The sequence below is a fragment of the Coenobita brevimanus genome, chromosome 100 (genome assembly GCF_032717465.1).
Source record: "Coenobita brevimanus isolate Jiangsu-jjx chromosome 100, ASM3271746v2, whole genome shotgun sequence".
NCBI classification, from domain to species: Eukaryota; Metazoa; Arthropoda; class Malacostraca; order Decapoda; family Coenobitidae; genus Coenobita; species Coenobita brevimanus.
The window spans coordinates 30,440,273-30,461,952 of record NC_137053.1 but is presented as its reverse complement, the minus strand read 5'-3'; the positions used below and the strand labels follow the sequence as shown (position 1 = coordinate 30,461,952).

Below are 21,680 nucleotides of genomic sequence, written 5' to 3'. Positions count from 1 at the left end.
CACTATAACACACTACAGACCATACAGAACAAGACCCTAAAAATAATCACAGGCTACACAGCTACTGCACCCACAGACCACGTACATCAAGAAGCCAAAGTCCTCAAGTCAAGGATCACCTAGACATTCGAGGCACCCAATTTCTTGCTGCAGCCTCCACAAACCCACAACATCCACTACAGTACATGGCAGCACATCCACCCACACCAAGGAACATCAAAACAACACCCAGCACATGATACCATACACAAATACTGTCATCTCTCCCCCCTCGCCTGCCTCAGACCAGCTTCCAGAAGCATATCCACACTCAGATCACTCGCCGCTCCATTCAGTCACTTAAAGACAACACACAGCTGCATGCACGGCCTCCTGACATCCACCCTTCTGAATCCTATCTTCCTCGTGAGGACAGGGTCCACTTGGCCAGGCTGAGATGTGGGCACCATCCAGCCCTCTTAAGCTACCAGAAGAGGCTGGATGACTCCGCTGCTGATGCCTGTCCAGGATGCAACACAGCACCCCATACTATTAAGCACATTATGGAAGACTGCATTGCACACAATCACCTATGCCAACAACACAACATACACTCTTTGAGAGCTCTGTGGGAAAGCCCAGTCTCGGCCATGGCCTTCCTAAGGGACTCGGGGCTGTTCGGCCAGACTGCCTAGGGAACAACTACTACTACTACTACAGGGTATCGTATATTGGGGTACTTTTAACATGATTTCAATGTGGATCATTTACCAGCTTTGGGTTTCCCCCCAAACCAAGTCCAGATGAGCCCCAAAACAGGCTTCAAGGCTATCTAAATGGCCTAACAGCTGTCAAGGAAGCTAATCTAAGCCTAACACGGCTAAGTAACTCACTAAAACCAACAAACAAAGCCTGAAAATCATAAGGAGTAGGTTAGAAAATATCAAACACCTTTCATCACTTACTTCTTGTAAGTCCATGTCCAGTCCTGGTCATCATCCTTGCAATCCCTCCCAAGGCTAGGGGACATGTGGTGCTCCGTAACACTCAATCCTCATCTCAAAGCCCTCAAACCCCATCTCCAGGGGAGGGTCAGAGGGGGGGGGAAGCCTGGTGAGGTGGGGTGGTCGAAATGGGAGACTGATGCACTTCCTCTGGGGGTGGCAATGGAGTGCAATGCGATGACTCAGGCGGTGGCGATGGGGTGCAATGCGATGACTCAGGTGGTGGTGATAAGATGCAATAGAGTGGCAATGGAGTGTGATGCAATGACAGAGGAGGTGGTGAGGGAGACAGGTGTGATGACCGGTGAGGTGACAAGGGAGACCGCTGCGATGAATGAAGAGGTAGCGATGGACTCAGTTGCGGTGGCTTACGTTGTGGCGAGGGAGACAAAGACAGCAGCCAAGGTGGTGTGGGAGATGGAGGCTGGGTCGAGGAAGGCAGCCATGGAGTGCCGGAGTGTCTCAGTGGAGACACAAGTGACACGGGAGATGGGGATTGGCTGGAAGTTAGGTCCAGCACTAAGGGTCGAGCACGTCCATGGTGGGAGGTGTCCCTTGGTGTTTCGTTGCTGGCTGAAGGTTGAGGAGACACTCTGCTGGCTGAAGGCTGGGGAGATGCTCTGCTGGTTGAAGGCTGGGAAGATGCTCTGTTCATCGAGGGATAGGGAGATCCTGTGTGACTTGCTGGTGTGGTGGGGGCTTGCTTGAAGAAAGCTGTGACTGAAGTCTGCCTGGCCACCCTCTTCTTCTCCTCCAGCATCATCCTGTACACTTTCATCCCCTTCTTGACCCGAATGGCTGCATCCCTGCTTCGTCCTGGGTGGGGGTTGTGTGTCCGCATAAGCTCAATCATCTCATTCAACTTCGTTAGCATCTCCTTTAGGATTCTTAAATTCAGAGCTCACACTTCAGGAACGACCTCCTCCTCCTCTCCCTCCTGGTGTGCCTGCTGGATCTCCATATATAAGAGTTCCTTGTTTCTGAGCTCCTCCCTGTGGCTCTCGAGAACCTCCTCCACATCATCCTCGTCGACCTCCCCGAAGCCCGCCTCGTGTGGCAATTCTACTATGTCCTGCCACACACGCTGCACAGGCGGAGCTTGCACACCCTCGGGGAAGCCGGTGAAGGAGTGGATGCACTCTGGCCACAGCTTCCACCACACACCGTTCATGGTGACCTGGCTAACCTCACTCCACACTGCAGTGACATTCTCTAGGGCATGGCATATGTTGCAGCCCTTCCAAAACTGCTGCACTGTTGTCCTGTCATCACTGTCACAGGCCCTTACCAACTGCTGCACAGTGCAGCAAAGGTAATAAGCATTAAAGGCAGCAATCACCCCTTGGTACATCGGCTGCAACAAGGACATGGTGTTGGGGGACAGGAACACCACCTCAATACTGCCGGCGTGGTGCATTGTCTACCACTACGAGAAATCTGTTCACCAAATTCTCCTGCAAGGCATACCTCTTCAGCAGAAGAGAGAGGTAAGAGTGGAAATATGATGAACAGATATTGGAAGTCAGCCAGGCCTTCTCGTTTGACTTCCAGATAACTCCAAGGTTCTCTTTAACATGCCCCACCAGAGCCCTGGGGGTCTCGGAGAGGCAGACAAGAAGCGGCTTCAACTTGAGGTCGCCCTCCTTGCGCAGAGTTTTCCTCCGGTACAAGATATGTCTTGGAGGACATTCTCTTCCAAAAGAGCCCAGTCTCATCAAAATTCAAGACCTGCTTCGCACTGTAGCCACCCTCCATGATGATGCAAATGAGTTCATCAGGAAACGCTGCCGCCACCCCCATATCTGCACTCGCCACACTGTACATCTTCACGTGGTAGAGGTTTGCTCACCTCTTGAGCCAGTCAAAATACTCATGGCTTGCCTTAAAGGCTACCGCTTCCATCAAGATCCCGCCTGACCTTTAGCTCGTCCAAGAGCGAGAGAGCCTTACTGCATACAACTGCCTGGCTCAAGGGTGCCTTGCGCCGGTTCTGATCCTCCACCCACATCCGTAGCATCCACCCCAGCTCCTCCATCGCAGGCTCTCGCTGGCGGGTGATACAAGAGGCGGATGAGGTTGCAACCTCCCCAGCAGCAGCCTTAATGGCCTCCTTCTTCTTGATGATGGTGGAGACAGTCGACTGGGCCAGGTGGAGAGCTGATACAATAGCACACGCACCTTCGCCTTTGTTATGGCACTTAAGAATTTCCATTTTCACCTTTAGTGACACAGTCTTACGCACATGCTTCATGGGAACATCACCAGCACCACCACTAACAGGCCGCTTACCACCACGACTAAGGCCTCCACTAGCACCACTACTAGCTGGTCCACGGGCAGCACCCTTACCAGACACTCACATTTATTTGGGCCAAAAATCACACAATATCGCACTCCAAACACAATTAGTATCACTGCTCTACTCACAGCACTGCTTGAACACAGTTACGATGCACTACGATAACAGCTTGTGTAATGTTCGTGGTGCAACATGATGCGAGGTGGGCGAGCGTAAGCGAGTTCTTCGCTCTGAGATAGCCGGTGCGAGAAGAACAATATGGGAAAGTGCGGGGTGACTGACGGCTGTGGGGCCTGTGCGAGTGTTTCTGTGCATCTTGCGAGGTGGGCGGACTCAGCTGGCCACAGGAACGCGCGCGATTCAAAATTTCGGTCTGTTGCCTGTGGACACGACATTGGAGGGCCCATCGTTAAACCAGGGCTCTGCCATCGCGTATCAGGGTGTGGTGGTATTTGTACTCCCATCGCTAAGCCGGGGTATTGCATCTAGAGGTACTGTACATCGGGGTATTACTGTAGTTTGAAACCTGGTACTGTTTAATACAGTGCTCCCCTAACATCCATGGGGATTAGGTAACAGAGACACTCGCTTATGTTAAAAATATCTGTTGCCCCCCTTAAAAACACCCCTGGACCCCCCTTAACCCTTTGGCTGCAGAAGCTGTGATGACAACATACTGTCTGTGATCACTGCGGAGAAATAGGAAAAAAAAATTTGTGTTTTCAAATCGTGTTTTAAGCCACTTATCGTTAATCTTGAGCTAAAATTCTCGTCAGACAAACGTCAATCTTTCTACTATCGTTTGCAACAAACTGCATGTCTGTAGGCACTCCAAGCACAGAGAACAATTTGAGAGAATACAAAGTATGTTTTGACTGATGCAAGAAATAGCCCAGGGAGGTGGAAATTTCCACTAAACCACAAGATTTTTTCCATACAAAATAGGGGTACAGCCACGTTACCTCATCACAGTAATTGCAATAATAATGAAACACTTCTAGCCAGTCTCCTATGATTTTGTTATGATATTTCATTGTTTACATTAGACTTTAGTGAAACAGTAACGATGTGAGGAAAATCGTTACAAACTTTATAAAACTTCATGAATGACTTTTACTACGACTTACTTTTATAAAGCTTATTGATATAATGTCATGAGTCATTTCATAGCACTGCTGCACAGTTTGCAACCACAAAATGTTCTCTGGCTAATACACTTAGCATCATGACTTCTCTGATTATTACAAAAATATCACTAAACCACTTGTATTTTATCACAGTAATTCACAGAATAATATAAAATAACACTTTCAGCCACTCTCGTATGATTTCAGTGCGATTTGGGTCCGTATTGCTTTCTACTACTTACAAGAAAAAGAGAGAGAGAGAGAGAGAGAGAGGCAGCAAACCGGTTTAGACCAGCTCATCGAGGGGTATGATGGAGGGAGGGGAGGAAGGCAGCAAACCGGTTTAGACCAGCTCATCGAGGGTACATGGAAGAAAAGAAATACTCCTAGCCTGTCCTAACTTTTCCTCTGATGAATTAATGGCATAAATAAATGAAGTGGCCAAAAGGAATACCGTTATATTTGATTCACTGGATAATGCCATCACTAAAACAGCCATGAACTGTGCCTGAGATTTACATTTGCAGTGAACAGTGTCAGAAGAGTTCAACAAGATAAAATGCTTTAGTAAATCCAGCCTCGGTACTGTATCCACCTGCGTATGTTTAAAACCGTTTATGTTATGTCCACCCGCGGATATTTAAAACCGAGTCTGTTAAAAACGCGGATGTTAAGGGATGACTGTATCTTATTTGGAAAATGAACAGACTTCATTAAAAAAAAAAAAAATCCATCCATTCATCCATCATCCAATCCTACATTGCCCCATGAGAAGCATAGAAGCCCAGGGCTGGGCAAGTTGTCCTGACATTTAACATGAGAGTGACCAGCCTCACTCATCCCTGAGTGGCATTACATGAGCAATACACCACAACCATCCCTTGGATATAAACCTACACAGGCTCAAGCTGATTACCCACTAAAACCACTTGGTGCCAGAATTTGGTTATATGGTTACCATCCAGCATAGTAAAAGGTTTCCTGGAGTACAGGAAACCATTTGGCTTGTCACTCAGTGTAGAGTTACCCACAGGCAGAAGGAAGAGGAATGAATGCAGTAAAGAAAGACAGAAGAGGGAGTGTAAAGTCACCCGTAAGCAAAAGAGGAAAGAACGAAGGAAAGAAATACAGAAAAAGAAGGAAGGAAGATAGGAAAGGGCAGACACCTGAAGCAGCACTACATTGAGTGAGGGGATGGTGAATGCCCCCTCCCCAAAAAAATAAAAAAGAGGGGGGCACTCAGCTTAAGGTCTCTGGCACAGGAGCAACAATCTACCAAAATTTAAAAAAAGGAGGATGACCTGTCTTAAGGAATGGAGTGTTTCCAGATAACTCTTAATAATAGTAAGTAAAAGTTATACAAAAGAAGGTACACTCAACCCTCGGCTATCACGGGTTCCGCTACATCGTATCTCGCTATCACGCCTATATAAAAAACTACCCAAATACTGTACCTTTATCATGCACTAAATGCCTGCTATCGTGCACTGCAAATGTTCAAAAATTTCAAAAAGGCCAGGTTCCAGTGCTCCACCCAGCCAACAAAAGCTTCACTCCGGGATTGGTCGTGTGACGTCAGCGCCAACCGAGCGCTGATTGGCCGCCCGACCGAGTCTCCTGCCCGCCAAACTGTTCAAGTGCACACCCTCAGACCGTGAACAGTGATAGCAAGAACAATAACCTTTTTTATGATATGACCATGGCCAACATACCCCCTCCCCATCGCCCTACCATCACCCAACATAATGATGCAGCACCTGGCAGGGAAATAAAGAAGAGGAAGAACCTAAGTTATGCAGGTAAACTGGAAATGTGAAACTTATAGAGACTGGTGAGACCAAGCAAAGTGTGGGGAAGAAACATAACATCAATGAATCAACTGTGAGGGGTATTTATAAGAATTGTGATCACATCATAAAACATGCTCATTTTTAGACTACAGTATTATATACAGTAGAACCTCTTTGGTCCGGACCCCTTTAATCCGGATTTCTGTTAATTCGGACAAAATTTAAAAATAATAAGCTCCAAAAATATGTTGAAAGTAATTCTAAAGTCATTTTCAGTATTGGCACGGAAAGCGATCGTCATTCGTTTAGTCTCAGATCACGCTAGGTCGCAACATGGGCGCCTGTTTAAACACACACTAGCATTCGTTCCATCAACTAGCTCACCAACCATTTATATTTTTATGCTGTATTTCAAAAGTTAATCCTCCTTACCATGCCCCTTAATGCAAGTGTAGCTTCTGCAATGAATAAAAGTGTTAAAAGGAGGAATTTGCTTACACAAAAATGGGTCAGAATATTCTGCAGTGTTTAATGATTACTGTAGGTTATTTTTTGTACTTAAATGTACTTTACTTGTACATCAAACATTAGCTTCTTGCCCATATGGGTGTTATCAATATGCCAAAGATGACAATGTATTTTTTGCCTACATAAGTTTTATTTTTATTCCAAATATTAGTTAATTAATTAATTTATTTTTCTAGATTACCCTGATGGTCCAGACAATCTGCTAATTCGGACAACCCTTCCCCCCATATAGTCCGAATGAGAGAGGTTCTACTGTATTAATATGTGGTACAAAAAAGGTATCTTTAGGGGTAAATATTGAGGTCATGGCACCAATTAGAATTATTACCATAAGTTCTTCAATTCGGCTATCACGGTTTCGGCTATAGCGCAACCACAGCAGGACCAATAGGGAGTGATAGCCGAGGGTTGAGTGTACTTCAATACTGTCCTATTCATATACTGTACTCAAACATTTACAAAATATAAGAAATTACCATATAGCTACACCCAAGTTAAATTTTCTAGACATTCTACTGAAGCAAAAAACAAGTGGGTCAATTTATATAAATTGGCAGTTTTAGAATACAGCCTTCAATTTACTGGTTCAAAGTGGTGATAGTAGGTGGCAACCATCATCCACTCACCAGAAATAGAGTTGCCTATTTCTTCCTTCCCCTTTCTCATTCTATCTGGGTCTGACCTCCTTTCTTCCTATTTCTCCCTTTCCTTCTTGTCACTTTTTATTACCCTTCTTTCCACTTCAAGTGGCTCTATACTGAGTGACAAGCTTAATGGTTTCCTGTAACCCAGGAAACCGTTTATGGGTCGTAACCAGCTATGGTGCCTTGTGAAATAGGTGGAGAGATGCACATGCAGTGACTGTCCAGGAACCAAACCTCTGCAATATTCCAAGCATCTCACTGGAGTGAGATTCCATCAGCCACATGGGAAAATCAGCTCACTGCATGGGACAGCCCTTGTGGGGCAGTTCTTGCCAGATGTTGATGAGTCTGTTTAGCCAGACAGTTTAGGGATGGTCAACAATAGCAACAACTAGCTCAAAGAAATTAGTGCTGGTTGACTGAAGAAGGTCTTCTATATTGATCACAGAGAATGAAAGGGTTGTGACAGGATGATTTAGGAAGTGGAGAGATAGAACAGGGTATATGTTTTTAAGAGTAAATGCAGCTCAAACAAAAGAAGAGGTCACATGGAGGTACAGTTAAAGCAGAGGGAGTGTGACCATGTGCAATCTGCCAAATGGGTGTGGGAAGTATCTTTTGCAGTATTTGTGGTAAGTGGGTGCATAGGAGATATCATGGTATTAGCAATACGCTGCAAACTAATACTGATTTTGTGTCTGCAATGTATAAAGAACAGCATGCAGAGGTTGACAGGGAGGAGAGAGATAATGAAAGAGAATCTCTTCAGTGTGTGTGAAGTTTTATTTTGGGGAACTTATGTGCTAAAGGTAGGGCTGAAGCTAACTTGGTGGCAGGAATAAGAAGTAACTGGAAAAGTTCAGGGCATGGCTGACCCTCCCAATATTGAGACAGTTCTCCCTCTGTGCTAAGGGGTCCTATAATAAAGAATGAGATAGAAGAATAATGTGTACGGTAGTGAAACTTGGACAGTAATAGAAGAGCATATTCACAGGCTCAGATGTATGGAGATGATAATGATACATGGATGTGCAAGGTGTCCTTGAATGACAGGTCTGGGGGAGTCAGGTTAGTGAATGACGAGTTGAGAGGAAGGTTGAGACTTGAATGTACTTGTGCTCTGATGAGATGGAGTATTATGAGACAGTCTGGGCATGTGGACAGAATGGAGTATGACTAGCTACTGGGTATTAGGTGAGAAGCATGACTGCTGAGGGTACAGTTGTAAGTGGAAGACTCAAAAAGACCTGAGGGAAGGTCACACACTGTGATTGCAGTGATGAGGAACCACATAACGTGGCTGCTAGAAAACAAGCAATGTGGACAGCTACCATTTGGAAGCCTTTATTAATGAACAAATTAACAAACAGCTATAAAATCCATACTGTGCCTACATTATGGTCCCATTTCCCAATGCCTCTGGTCAAAATTACACCATTTTTACACAACAACATCTGCCAGGCACTTAAAATACCCTTAGGGTGAACACCTCCCCCGTCAATTGCAGGATGGCCAAATTCAAGTATGAGAAATTCTTGTTACCGAGTTTACTGTAACATATATTACCCCCATCTCCCAAAGTATTTTTGTATCGTAAAGCTTCTGTATCCACATCAGTTCAAATCACCATTCAGGATCAGCCTCACCAACATCCATACCACCAAGATCCATATCAAAACATATCTTCAGTCTCATCATTCATTTGTTTAAGAACTAAGGATAATTTAAACTTACATCCATTGCGTCAAATGCTCGGTTCTGTGTAATTTCAAACTTCTTTATTAGCAGCTCGTCTTGTATGCTGTATATGCAGACATTCTTGCCTTGTCCCCCAGCTAGCAAATACATGCCATCAGAGCTGTAGCATATGCTGGTGAAGCATCTGCAAAAACATCAAATTATCATTATTGTGACATTATATGAGTAGGGTTCCTAAATTTGTACCATAAACACTTTTGGGAAAAAAACAAAAACAAAAAAAAGAGGGGGGGGAGGCTGTTACCTTGGTTATACATACCAGGGCCGGTTATTGTTGTTGCTCAACCCTGGTCCATCTGATCAAGCAGGCCCATCAATCAAAGGTATGCTGCTGCCCATATGGGGTTGTCCTTTAGGATCCCTACACTGCTGATGTGTCAGCATCTTAATATGGGATGTGCTGTGCAGTGCTTCATTATGTGTGTTATATGGTGCAAGTCTATTCTACAAGCTGGGCAAGTATCATCAGTGATTCCACCTAACCCAAATCTAAGCTGGTACTTGAGGAGAGATGGGTGATGTCCTGATCTAAGCCTGGCTAGATAAACTTGATCATTTCTATTTAAGAACACCTGTGATGGGTGGACATCAGGATGGGGGAGGGGGGTTTATTATATACAGTATTCTGATTGAGTTGTTGTAGTACCTTGCAGGTGAAGTATGTACGTATATCTTCACTGCTAGCATTGAAATTTCTGGAGGTGGAATGTTACTGTTAAGAGCCTGATAACGTTTGTGTGGTGACTGTTTTATATGCCTAGGTGTGTTGCATGTCTGTTATGCAATGGCAGGGCATTGTCTATTTGCAAAAGGCTGCTACACAGAATTGTGTGCCGCTCATATCAAGGTAGTCTCTGACAGCTTTGAGTGAAAAAGATGAAAGGAAAAGGTGAGTCTAAGTTTGGAAGTGTGAATGGAAGGATGTCAGGCGTAGGTGTGGCCTTGTCAGTGAGCCCAGAAGTGCAGCAGTGTGTAAGTGAATGGAAGGACGTGTCATCGAGACTGATGTGGGTGAAAGCAAAATTTGAATTTGAGTGGTGGGTATTTGTGAGTGCATGTGGACCTGGTCGAGAAAGGGATGCAGAAGAGACGGAGTCTTTCTACAATGATGTTGATGGGTGTCTGCAGAGTTCTGGAGCAAATGTGAATGTGGTAATGATGGAAGATCTGAATGCTAGAGTGGGAAATGTGGCAGTTGAAGGTGTAGTTGGTATGCATGGTGTGCCTAGAAGAAATGAAAATGGGGTATGAATGTTAGGGATGTGCGTTGAGCAGGAGATGGTGATTGGAAATACCTTGTTTGAGAAGAAAGATATTTATAAGTATACATGGGTGAGACACGAGGGTGGAAGGGTTGTTGATAGAGCATTGATGGACTATGTGGTTGTGTACAGGAATGTAATAGAAAGATTGTTGGATGTGAGAGATTTGTGAGGGGAGGGGTGGAGGTATGTCTGACCACCACGTGGTGGAAGGAAAGTTGAGAGTAGATAAGCGATGGGTGAGAGCTAGGAGAATTAGGTGTGGCAGGGAGGTTTTAAAAGTTAGTGAGTTGGATAAAAGAAAGAAAATAATAGAGTATCAGGAGAAGTTGGAAGATGAATGGAATGCAGTGAAAAATCAGGAAAATAGGAGTGTGGAGGAAGAATGACAGTTGCTTAAGAGTGATGTGGTGAGGCATGCAGAAGAAGTGTGTGGTGTGAGACGAGTGGGTGGTGGTGTAAGAAAGGAAAATGAATGGTGGTGTGAGGATAGTATGGCTGTGGCTGAGAAGAGTTGTGCATTTAAAGTGTGGCTGTACAGGAAGGATGAGGTGTCATATGAGTGGTATATGGGAAAGGGGATTAGGGTGAAAAGGACTATGCATGATGCTTAAGTGGCAGCAGATGGGAGGTGGGGTAGGCAGCTGATTGAGAATTTTCAACAGAATAAGAAAAAGTTTTGCAAGGAGGTGAAAAGGGTGCCAAGGGGAGAGTCTGAGAAGGAGGAGCGAGTAAAAGCTGAGGATGGAAGGATGTCCACTGAGATGGATGCAGTAAGGAAGATATGAGTAGAGTATTTTCAAAGATTGTTAGATGTAGGGGAGAAAAGGGATGCTGAGATTGTGGCAGATGGAAGGGTGCAAGGAATAAATGTGCTGAGAGAGTTGAATGATTCTTTGATCACAATGGAGGAAGCGCTGCAGGTAGTAAAGGAGATGAATGCTGGGAAAGCTACTGGTATGGATGGGTGTGCTGTGGAATGCCTGAAAGGTGGTGGAGCGACTATTGCTGACTGGTTAGTAAGACTGTTGACTGTGTTTTGTGAGATATATGGTGCCAATTGACTGGGCAAGTGCTTATGTGGTTCCGTTGTATAAAGGTCAGGGTAAGTATGATTGTACGAGCTTTAGGTGCATAAGTCTGTTGAGTTTTGTAGGTAAGGTGTATGGCAGAGTGTTAATTAAGAGAGTTAGAGAGGGTACAGAGGGAGTGATGAGCAGTGTGGCTTTAGGAGGAGGAGGGGATGTGTGGATCAGGTGTTTGCTGTGAGATAGGTGTGTGAAAAGTATTTAGCAAAAGGTAAGGATGTGTTTTGGGCATTTATGGCCATAGACAATACGTATGATAGAACTGACAGGGACGCTTTGTGGACTGTTTTAGGACTGTATGGACTTGATGGCAGGTTGCTAAAAGGAAAGAAAAGTTTTTATGTAAATGGTAGAGCAGGTTTCAGAGAGAAAAATACTGTGAGTGATTAGTTTCCCGTGAGAGTGGGGCTGCGGCAGGGATGTGTGATGTCACTTTGGTTGTTTAATATTTATATGGATGGTGTTGTAATGGAGGTGAATGCAAGAATGTTAGGTGGAGGTTTGAGTCTGGTGAATGCTGATGGTAGAGAGTGGATCTGACTCAGCAGCTGTTTGTTGATGCCACAGCAGTGGTGGCTGATTCCCAGGAGAGATTGAGACAGTTGGTAGAGGAGTTTGGATTGGTGTGTGAAAGAAGGAAACTGAGAGTAAATAGGAATAGGAGTAAAGTGATAGAGTGTATGAGGTCAGTAGATGGTAGGAGGATGAATATACGGTAAACCCTTCATAAGTCAAACTTTGAGAAGATGGAATCTTCGGCAAGCCGTACTCAGGCCTAGACCACGTATGTAAGTAGACTGAGATGTGGTGGTAGGGGGACAAAGGTGGCGCCAGGCTGACATGTGGCCACCAGTCTGCTGCTTGCCTGATTTCACTGGCTTTGAAGTCTCAGATTATCTTGAAGTTATGCAAAAAGACAGTAAGATGAATATTAATGAAGATGATGTCATCCAGTGGCTTGAAATGGATGCAGATGATCCTGGGTATCATCACCAAACAGAAGAAATTGCTGAGTCCATGGCTGGGAAGAAAAAAGATGATGACGATGATGATGATGTGGAAGAGAACAGTGATGTTGGACGCAAGAATCCATACAAATTATCCCAAGTTCGTAAAGTAATAGATGTTGTCACATCTTGGTTGGATTATGTTGATGATGCAGAAGCACAAAATTATTATACGCAAGTAAGGGAGTTGCAAAGCTTGGTTATTCGTCGCCAGTATTTGTAGCACAAGCAGGTGAAGATTCATGACTTCTTTAAGCCTATGCCAAGGCATTGGCTTATCCCTCCTCCTGATTCCAGCAGTGATTCTGCTTCTACAGCACTTTAGATAGCCAGCACTTCAAGCAGTGTTGGCACAGACACCGAATACTGTCTGTGTGTGTGTTTATGAAAACTGTAATTTGACTAAATGAAAAAAAAATGTGTGTGCGACTTAGTGTTAAGTGATCATGATTAAAGTCCAGTACTGTCTTATTATTAATGCAAGTGTTACATAAGAAGCATTAGGAGGAATACACTGAGGTGGTTTGGCCATGTGGAGAGGATGGAGGGTGAAAGACTGACGAAGAGAGTGTATGTGAGTGAGGTGGAGGGGGGGAGAGGGAGGAGGAGGCCGAGGATGAGATGGAGTGATGGGGTGGAGAGGTGTATGAGATAGGGGTATGTGAGTTGGGAGCTGGGCAGCGAAATGGTGGGGGACAGGACGACGTGGAGGCGATTTGTTTGTGGCCACCCTGAACGGGATTGAAGCAGCTGGCAATAGATAGATAGATAGTTACATTGCAGTCTATTATAGTGATTAAATTTAAGTTCTATTCTTAATGTTCAGTGAAATAAATACTGGGTAATGTTTAGAAAGTTACATTAAATTGTGAATTCCACCACCTCCGTCTCCAACACAAGCTGTCGACGGGTCTGTACCACCTCTAATGAAAGGTAAATTAGGTGCACTGAATTTTTTTCTCTCTCTCTTTATTCATGTATACACTGTATATGCTCCTTTACTTTAGTGTTGAAAAGACAAGTAATAAGTATTGTCTTTGCAGTCTGAGGGATGAAAATCCATCTCCAACACAAGCTGCCAACAGGTCTGTACTGCCTCTATGAATGATTTTCTACCAATTAAAGGTATATTAAAGGCATCGAATTGTTTTTTGTCATAACTTATTTATTTATGTGTACTCCTTTAATTTAGTGTTGAAAGGACAAATAATAGGTATTGTCTTAGCAATTTTGGGGGGTGAAAATTCAGTAAGACGGAAAATTCGGTAATTCGAACCAGGGTAGAGCCCCATATAGTTCGACTTGTGAAGGGTTTACTGTAGTTTTGAATGGTGAGTTGCTTAAGGAGGTTGAGTGTTTTAAGTATTTAGGGTCACATGTTGCTGTGGATGAAAGAATAGATGAAGAAGCGAAGCTCAGAATGAATGAAGTAGGAAAAATGCTGGAAGGAATTAATAAAATTGTTTAGATGTCGTTCATTTAGAATGGATGTAAAGAGAAGGCTGTATGAGGGTGTAGTGGTACCAACTGCATTATATGGAGCTGAAACATGGAATATGGGTGTAGCAGAGAGGAAAAGTTTAAATGTAATGGAAATGAGGTGTCTGAGGAGTACACGTGGAGTGGCACATATGGATCGAGTAAGAAATGATGAAGTGTGAAAAACTGAAGATTAGCGGGAGATGGCTGATTGAGTTGAGCAGAGGGTGTTGCAACGGTTTGGGCATATGGAGAGAATGGATGATGAGCGGTTGGTGAGAAAGATAACAGGATAAGATGTGAGAGGTATAAGGCTGAGAGGAAGACCATGAATATGATGGATGGACAGCGTGAAGACAGCGTTGGATGTGAGAGGGATGTCTGTTAAGCAAGGAGGAGTGGCTGCACATGACAGGAATGATTGGAGAGACACTGTGAATGAATAAATGGTGACGCAGCCCCTTGGGGTATATTCTCCAGCATTTAGTCTGATCAGCTGATCAGGTCAGGTGCAGGTAAGGAGATGGGTCCACTTTATGATGTGGCAGGGGTAAACCTGCTCTGCTGTTGGGCCCTACTGTGGTTGTTGCTGATTGCACTGAGCAGTTGGCCCTCATGCGGTGTGGTGCAGTGAGGATCTGTCCCTTCTCCCCTTGGGGCTAAGATGCGAATGAATGTGTGTGTGGATGAGTAAAGGGAGTGTGTTGTCCTGTCTCGGCTACCTCTCTTTCTTTGGGGGAAGAAGCCTAGGTATATAAATAGATAGAGTGGTCAGCTGGTGACAGTCTGTTATTGATAATCACTCCTATATCCTTTTCCCTTTCTGATGTGTGTAGGGCTGAACTTCCTAACTTTTAGTCCCAGTCAGGCTTTTTTCATTTTTACCAAATTTTATTACATGACTTTCCCTCTTCTGTCTTTCTTTCCTTCATTCTTTCCTCTTTCTTCTGTCTGTGGGTGACTCTACACTGAGTGACAAGCCAAATGGTTTCCTGTACACCAGGAAACCATTTACTATGCTGGGTGGTAACCATATAACCAAATTCTGGCACCTGGTGGTTTAGAGGGTAATTACTGCACTCCAGTTGGACTGAGCTGGTGAAGGTTTATATCCAAGGGGTGGTTGGGGTTGATTACTCATGTAATGCCACTCAGGGATGAGTGAGGCTGGTCACTCTCATCTTAAATGTTGGGACCAACTGCCTAGCCCTGGGCTCCAACGCTCCTCATGGGGCAATGTAGGATTGGATGATGGATGGGCATTTGTCCACACTGAATTCCATTTGCCATCTACTGCTCCATTCATGGAGCTTATTTAATTCCTTTTGTAGCTCTATGCAAGAGTCTGTGCTTGTAATTTCCCTTTAAATTTTTGCATCTCAGCAAACATATTTAGGTTGAAGTCGCTTTCATTTCCAATGTTGCTGCCTATGTCATTTATATACTTTAAAATCATAACTGGTGCCAGCACTGACCCTTGTGAAACTCCACTTATCACTTCTCTCCATGATGAGTAATTTCCCCTTAGCACTGTTCTCATTTCCCTTTTACTGAGAAAATCTTGCATCCAACTGCACAGACTACCTTGATAGTACAGTCTCCTTAACAGTTTTTAGTTTGGTACTCTGTCAAATGCCTTCTTAAATCTAAATATAAGCTGTCTACCCAGCCACCTCTTATCTGTATTATTTCTTCAACTTTATCAAAGCAGCTTAACCCATCGCGTCCAGCCGACATGTACATGTGACGACCTGGGGTTGTTTGGGTGGCACATATACATGATCTAGTGTTTCACGGCATTGTTTGAGTATTCTGCGGGCTATTTCCATCACATGCAGCTACTGGCAACCCTCCTGCACATATCTGAGTCATGCACCAGTTGCCCGTGTGCCTCCGTATTGGACAGACCCACGCAGAAAGTTTTCCCTGTGTCCAGATCCTTGGCTGAGAGCCTGCAGCTGCCGACTTCAACACCAATGAAGTCCAAAGGCCAGAAAAGAAAAGGCCTTAGTAACAGTGCGATAGGGAGAGACCTTGGTAACATTATCATCAATTGTGAGTGGAGAAAGTGACTCTTCCTCTAAGGAATGCAACTGCCACGATGAGTGTCAATATTTATGCGTCACATGAGGAAGGTGGATCACGTGAGTCTTTCACTGTGCGCCCACCATTTCTCCCTGTAAATTCATCTGCTATTTCCGATGACGGGAATGGTTCAGAGGGTATTGATGATCCTGGAGAGGGGGATATTGGCGTGGAAGAGGAGATGGTTGAGTTGAGGAGGTAGGGCTATTTAGATTGGCTTTAAACTTGTTTTGGGGTTTATTTGGGTGGGTTTTGAACTTGGTTGGGGGGGAACTCAAACCTGGAAAATGCATCTCATTACTATACATGTTAAATCTACCCCGATATACGATACCCCACCTAATGATGAGTTTTTACCTAACCACCTGCATCATTAAATTGGGGTATACCTGTACTGTACTGTTTACAAGTACAAATCCCTCAGTGCTGTTTCTCCCCACTGATGCCAACACTTGGTGATTACATACATAGTACACTATGTGCAGTACTGTATTACTGTACTGTATCATTACCGTATTGGTTCCACATGCTTAGTTTTCATCCTTTACTCAGGGTAAAGTCTTTAGGGTAGAGGGTCAAGATGGACAGAATCACAATAAAGGAATACTCCAATATCTGGTGCACCAATAACCAAACACTCACTACACTGAAGCAAACAAATTGGGGAACATTTCCACAATCTGAACAGCCGTCAATTCACTAGTCCAAACTTGTGTCCAGACTTCTAAATGGAATCGAAGTGAGACGGTTGGGACTTGGTGACAGCTATGCTCGCCCATCTCATTCCTGAATTTATTCTCTCTCTCCCTCTCTCTCCCCCCCACCCATTGGGAGAGACAGCAGGAAGGAGAAAGGGAATGGAGAAGGAGAGAGAGAGAGAGGAGGGACCAATTCTCTCTCTCTCTCTCTCCCCACAAAGGTGTAGTTTACCCTGATCTAGGGATTCCCTGAATAATAAATATATTGGTCTACTTAACTCTTGCACATTCATGTAGCACCCAACATGAAATTTCGTCAGGACCATTTGCTTTTCCCTTGTCTAATTTACTCAACTCTTCCTGCACTTCTTTTTCTGATACCTGTATATATTTGTATATCTGGTAATATGTGTGGGCATGCGTGTTCCATATCATCCCACTCAAAATTATACTTCTGTAAAAACTGATTGGAAATTTTTGTTTAGTGCTTCACAAATATCTTTCCCTTGTGTATAGATGATCCCCTCATCCATAATGGACTGCATTTTATCTTTAACATTGGTTTGCCTCAGATGTAGCTGTAAAATAGCTTCAGTTGATCACTACTTTTACTTATGATGTCTTCCTCAAACTGTCTTTGGGCTTCTCTCCTTATCCTTGTATAATCGTTTCTTGCCTGTTTATAGTTGTTATATGCCCTCTCACTATTGTATCTTCTGCATCTATTCCATAACAAGTCTCTTTTTTCTTAAGATTTTTTACATTCTGCATTAAACCATTTCTTTATTTTCATTTCTGTTTCTTTGTGTACTGGGATGTAGTTTTGGACTCTTGTTACATAAAGTTCACAGAATTTTCTATATTTAACATTTATATCTTGTCCTCTATGCTCCTTTTCCCAATCTATTTCTAAGAAGTACTTCTTTAGGTCATGATAGTTGGCCTTTTTGTAGTTTAGGCTCTTTTTGTAACTCTCATTACTCTTAACTATGTCATGTGCAATCCTTTAGTTGCAATTTAATACTGCATGGTTGCTTTTGCCGAATTGAGGGTGATACATTATATTGTCAGAATCATTTTCTTGCCTAGTACATACAAGATCAAGTACTGATGGATCATGCAGTTTTTTTTTTTCTGTCTTTTTCTGGTGTTTTCCTTTACATGTTGTGTCAGGAAAAACATCTGCACAAGATCGAAGAGCTTTTGGTCTCAACAGCATTCATGGCTTCTTACTTCTAGAGAATTCCAATTTATATTTGTACTAAAATCTCCAATTAATATAATTCTTTCAGTTTTCAATTCCATTCTATGTAGTAATGCTCTTAAACTCTGAATTGTACTCTCTGCCAGGCCTTCATATTTACCTCTTTCCCAAGTGTTTGCTCTGGGTGGCATGTATAAATCTGCCATAATTACTTTCCCTTCAGATGTATTAATCTCTACTGCAATCAGTTCCACTTGTAAGGGTGTATCTAGTTCTATTCCCTTGACTTGTAGATCTTTCTTTGTTAATATTATATTTCCTCCTTCTCTCTTTTTTTTTTTTTTAAATAAATTCCTATCTCTTCTCCATATATTGTATTCCTCTAAGTTTAGGGTGTTGTTTGATATCCTTGGGGTTAATTTTGTTTCCATTACACAAGTAATACATGGTTCCTTTTCTTTAGTATACTCTTTCATCTCCAATAATTTAGATACTATTCCATCTACTTTTAAGTACATCAACTTAATCATCTTGTTTATATACTTGCCATAGCTTGAGTCCATTGCCTTCCTTCTTTTTATTCCCTGCAGGTTATGTACTACTTTCGTATCTGCAATCAAATTACTCTAAAAAAAAATTTACTCTTCTCTTCCTCTGATCCTTCCTCTTTCTTTGTTTTTGCTTCCCCCCTCTTGGTGTTCCCAAGTCCTGTTGTGTTAGGCATCTTTTTATCCATATTTTTTAAAATTCCTCTTTTTACATGAGTTTGGATTTTTTAATATTTCCTCTACAGTGTTTGCGCTCTGGAATGTTACTTTCAGGGGCCTTCACTTATTTGTCTCATACTTCCCTAGACTTTTATGTTCTTCTAAATCTTTATCACAGATATCCTCTGATACTTGCTGCACTATGTTTATTATATTTCCCATCTCCTTTTTGTCCCCTGAGATTCTGTTTTTTATTTCTTCTTCACCTACGCCACTGATTGCTATAGATCTGTTAAACTCTACATCTTCCCTGACTAGTTTTGTGTGTGTGTGTGTGTGTGTGTGTGTGTGTGTGTGTGTGTACTTACCTATCTATCTATCTATCTATCTATTGCCAGATGCCTCAATTCCGTTTGGGGTGGCCACAAACAAATCTATCCAAGTCGTCCTGTCCCCTGCCATTTCACTGCCCTGCTCCCAACTCACACCCCCCTCTCTCATATACCTCTCCACCCCATCCCTCCATCTCATCCTCGGCCTCCCCCTCCCTCTTCCCCCCTCCACCGCACTCACATACACTCTCTTCGTCAGTCTTTCACCCTCCATCCTCTTCACATGGCCAAACCACCTCAGTGTGTTCCTCATAAAGCTTCCTATCACATCCACATCCACACCACAACGCTCCTTTATATCCTCATTCGTCAGCCTGTCTCTCCATGTGACTGCACAGGCTACTCTTAACCCCTTAAATGCGGATCGTCGCGTTTGCAATTCTAGTAAATTTTGAATAACCGCGGGTAAGCAGGCTCCAGCTGGTATTGTCTATCAGTACCGCCACCCTTTAGCTACTTTTAGCACACTTGACCTTTGTACCACTGACCTCGGTTGTTGCCAAGTATCATTTTTTTTTACCCACCCACGCACCGCTGCCCGGCCCCCCCTCGTCGTGCGATATGGCAGCGCGCGGACAGCTCAGACATGTCAATCTGCGCCTTCCTCTCGCAAGCACTTTATGCTAATTGGAAACGCTTGTTTCCCCAGTTGTCACATTAGCATTTTTTCCCGTGGTTTGCCCCTGTTTAGCGTCAGTTTACCACAATTTTTGAAGGTGACACCATGTCTCACTCAAGCTCTTCTGAGTCTGTGCCTTCCAGCCCTCCGAAAAAGGGCTTTGTGACCTCTACCCCATCCAAACCCTTACTAGGAAGTGCTAAGGGCCTTAGTGACTCGGCTATAGGCATTGAATTGTTGAAAGCGTCAATGGATTATGGTAGTGACGTAGGAGTGTTATCGAGCCTTGCCGAATCAGACACTCTATCGAGTGCTGAGTATGAGGTGCCTGAAGTGACAATTCCTGTGCCCAGCACCTCAACAGGCAAGGCTCCAGTGAAAAGGGGAATAATGTATGGTAAGGGGGCCAAGAGGAAGCGAAGTGGTGACCCCGGTTCTCAGCCATTGTCTTCCTCAGACCGACCATTGTCCCCTACACCAGGTCACGCTGCCGCCATACCGCCTCGCACTCCCAGCCCTATTCTCTCGTCGTCATCTTCTGCTGTGCATTCTCCTGAGTCTTCGGAGTCTCCTTCACCACCTCGGAAGGGAAATAAGCAGTCTGGTTTGCATAGAGGCTTTCGTAGGCCCCGTGTTCGTGGTGGTAGGAGTAGGAAAGTATCGCCTAGTGTTAGAGTTAGTGGTACGGTTTCTCGCACTAGGCAACTCACCACTCAGGCCACTGTGAGTGACCTTGAACCTTCTCCTTATCTCCCCACCACCACCACCACCACCACACAGACATGACCTAGCACACCCTCTGCCACATGGCCTGCCTCACCCACTGCCACATGGCCTGCCTCACCCCCCGCCGCCCCCACCCCCTCCCAGCCTAGGCAGGGCACTCTGGATGCCTTCGTGTGGTCTGAGGGCTCAGATTTTGTGCCAGAGGATCTGCCCTTTGATGCCACTGGGTGTGGGATACAGGCTGACTTCCCTGTCCCCGAGGATGGTGAATGTCTGGACTACCTGTTGGCCTTCCTGGATAACGAAGTCATGGAGCAGATTTGTACCGAGACGAACAGGTACGAAGGGCAATCTGCTGCAGTTCGTGAAGGTGAAGGTGAAGCTGCAACGCAATCCACGTCGCGGATGGCAGCATGGGTTCCTGTTACGATCCGGGAACTATTTGTATTCATCGGTTTGATGCTTCTCATGCCACATAACTGGAAGCACAAGCTCGAGGAGTACTGGAGTGCTGACAATCTTTGCCCCACACCCATCTTCATCAAGTACATGAGTCGTGATCATTTCAGGCAACTCATGACGTACCTTCACTTTGCCAACAACGATGAGCCTTCCCAAACTGAACCCCTATGGAAAGTGAGGGGAATCCTGAACCTGATCAAGGACAAGTTTATGACGTTCCTTCGGCCCTTCAAGAAAGTTGTGATTGATGAGTCCTTGGTTTTGTTCAGGGGCTGTCTTCGGTTCGTGCAGTATATTCCTAGCAAATGCCACCGCTTTGGAATAAAGTTTTTCGTGCTGTGCGACTGCAAGATGGGTTTCATCCTAGACTTCGTTATCTATACCGCCAGCAATGTGGACTTGGACAAGACTGACCCCCTTGGATTCTCTGGTTCTGTGATGAAAGTGCTTCTGGAAAAGTACTTTGGCGGGAATCATGTCCTGTATGCGGACAATTATTATACAGCTCCCAAACTCGCCAAGTACCTTTCAGAACACGGCGTCGGATCCTGTGGCACTGTCCGGAGCAATAGGGCACACTGCCCTGCCTTCCCTGAGGCTGAAGGATCAAAGCGGGGAGACGTGCACCTGAAAAAATCGGACAAGATGCTGGCGATCAGGTGGCACGACAAGAGGATCGTCAATGTGCTCACCACAGTTCACAAGGGGGAAATGCAAGCCACAGGGAAGGTCGACAGAAGGACTGGCGATCCTGTGATGAAGCCTGATGCTGTTATTGACTACATCGTCAATATGCGGCTGGTGGACAAGTCTGATATGATG

General features: G+C 44.4%; 1 protein-coding gene across 1 annotated transcript in view; it reads right to left on the bottom strand.

The window, feature by feature from the left end:
- The window catches only part of LOC145414694 (periodic tryptophan protein 2 homolog), a 632,863-nt gene that overhangs the window by 156,038 nt on the left and 455,145 nt on the right, over nt 1-21,680 (bottom strand). Inside the window, exon 14 of the mRNA XM_080284215.1 lies at nt 9,106-9,253. Coding sequence (XP_080140341.1) covers nt 9,106-9,253 — 148 coding nt within the window. The remainder of the gene's footprint in view (nt 1-9,105; nt 9,254-21,680) is intronic.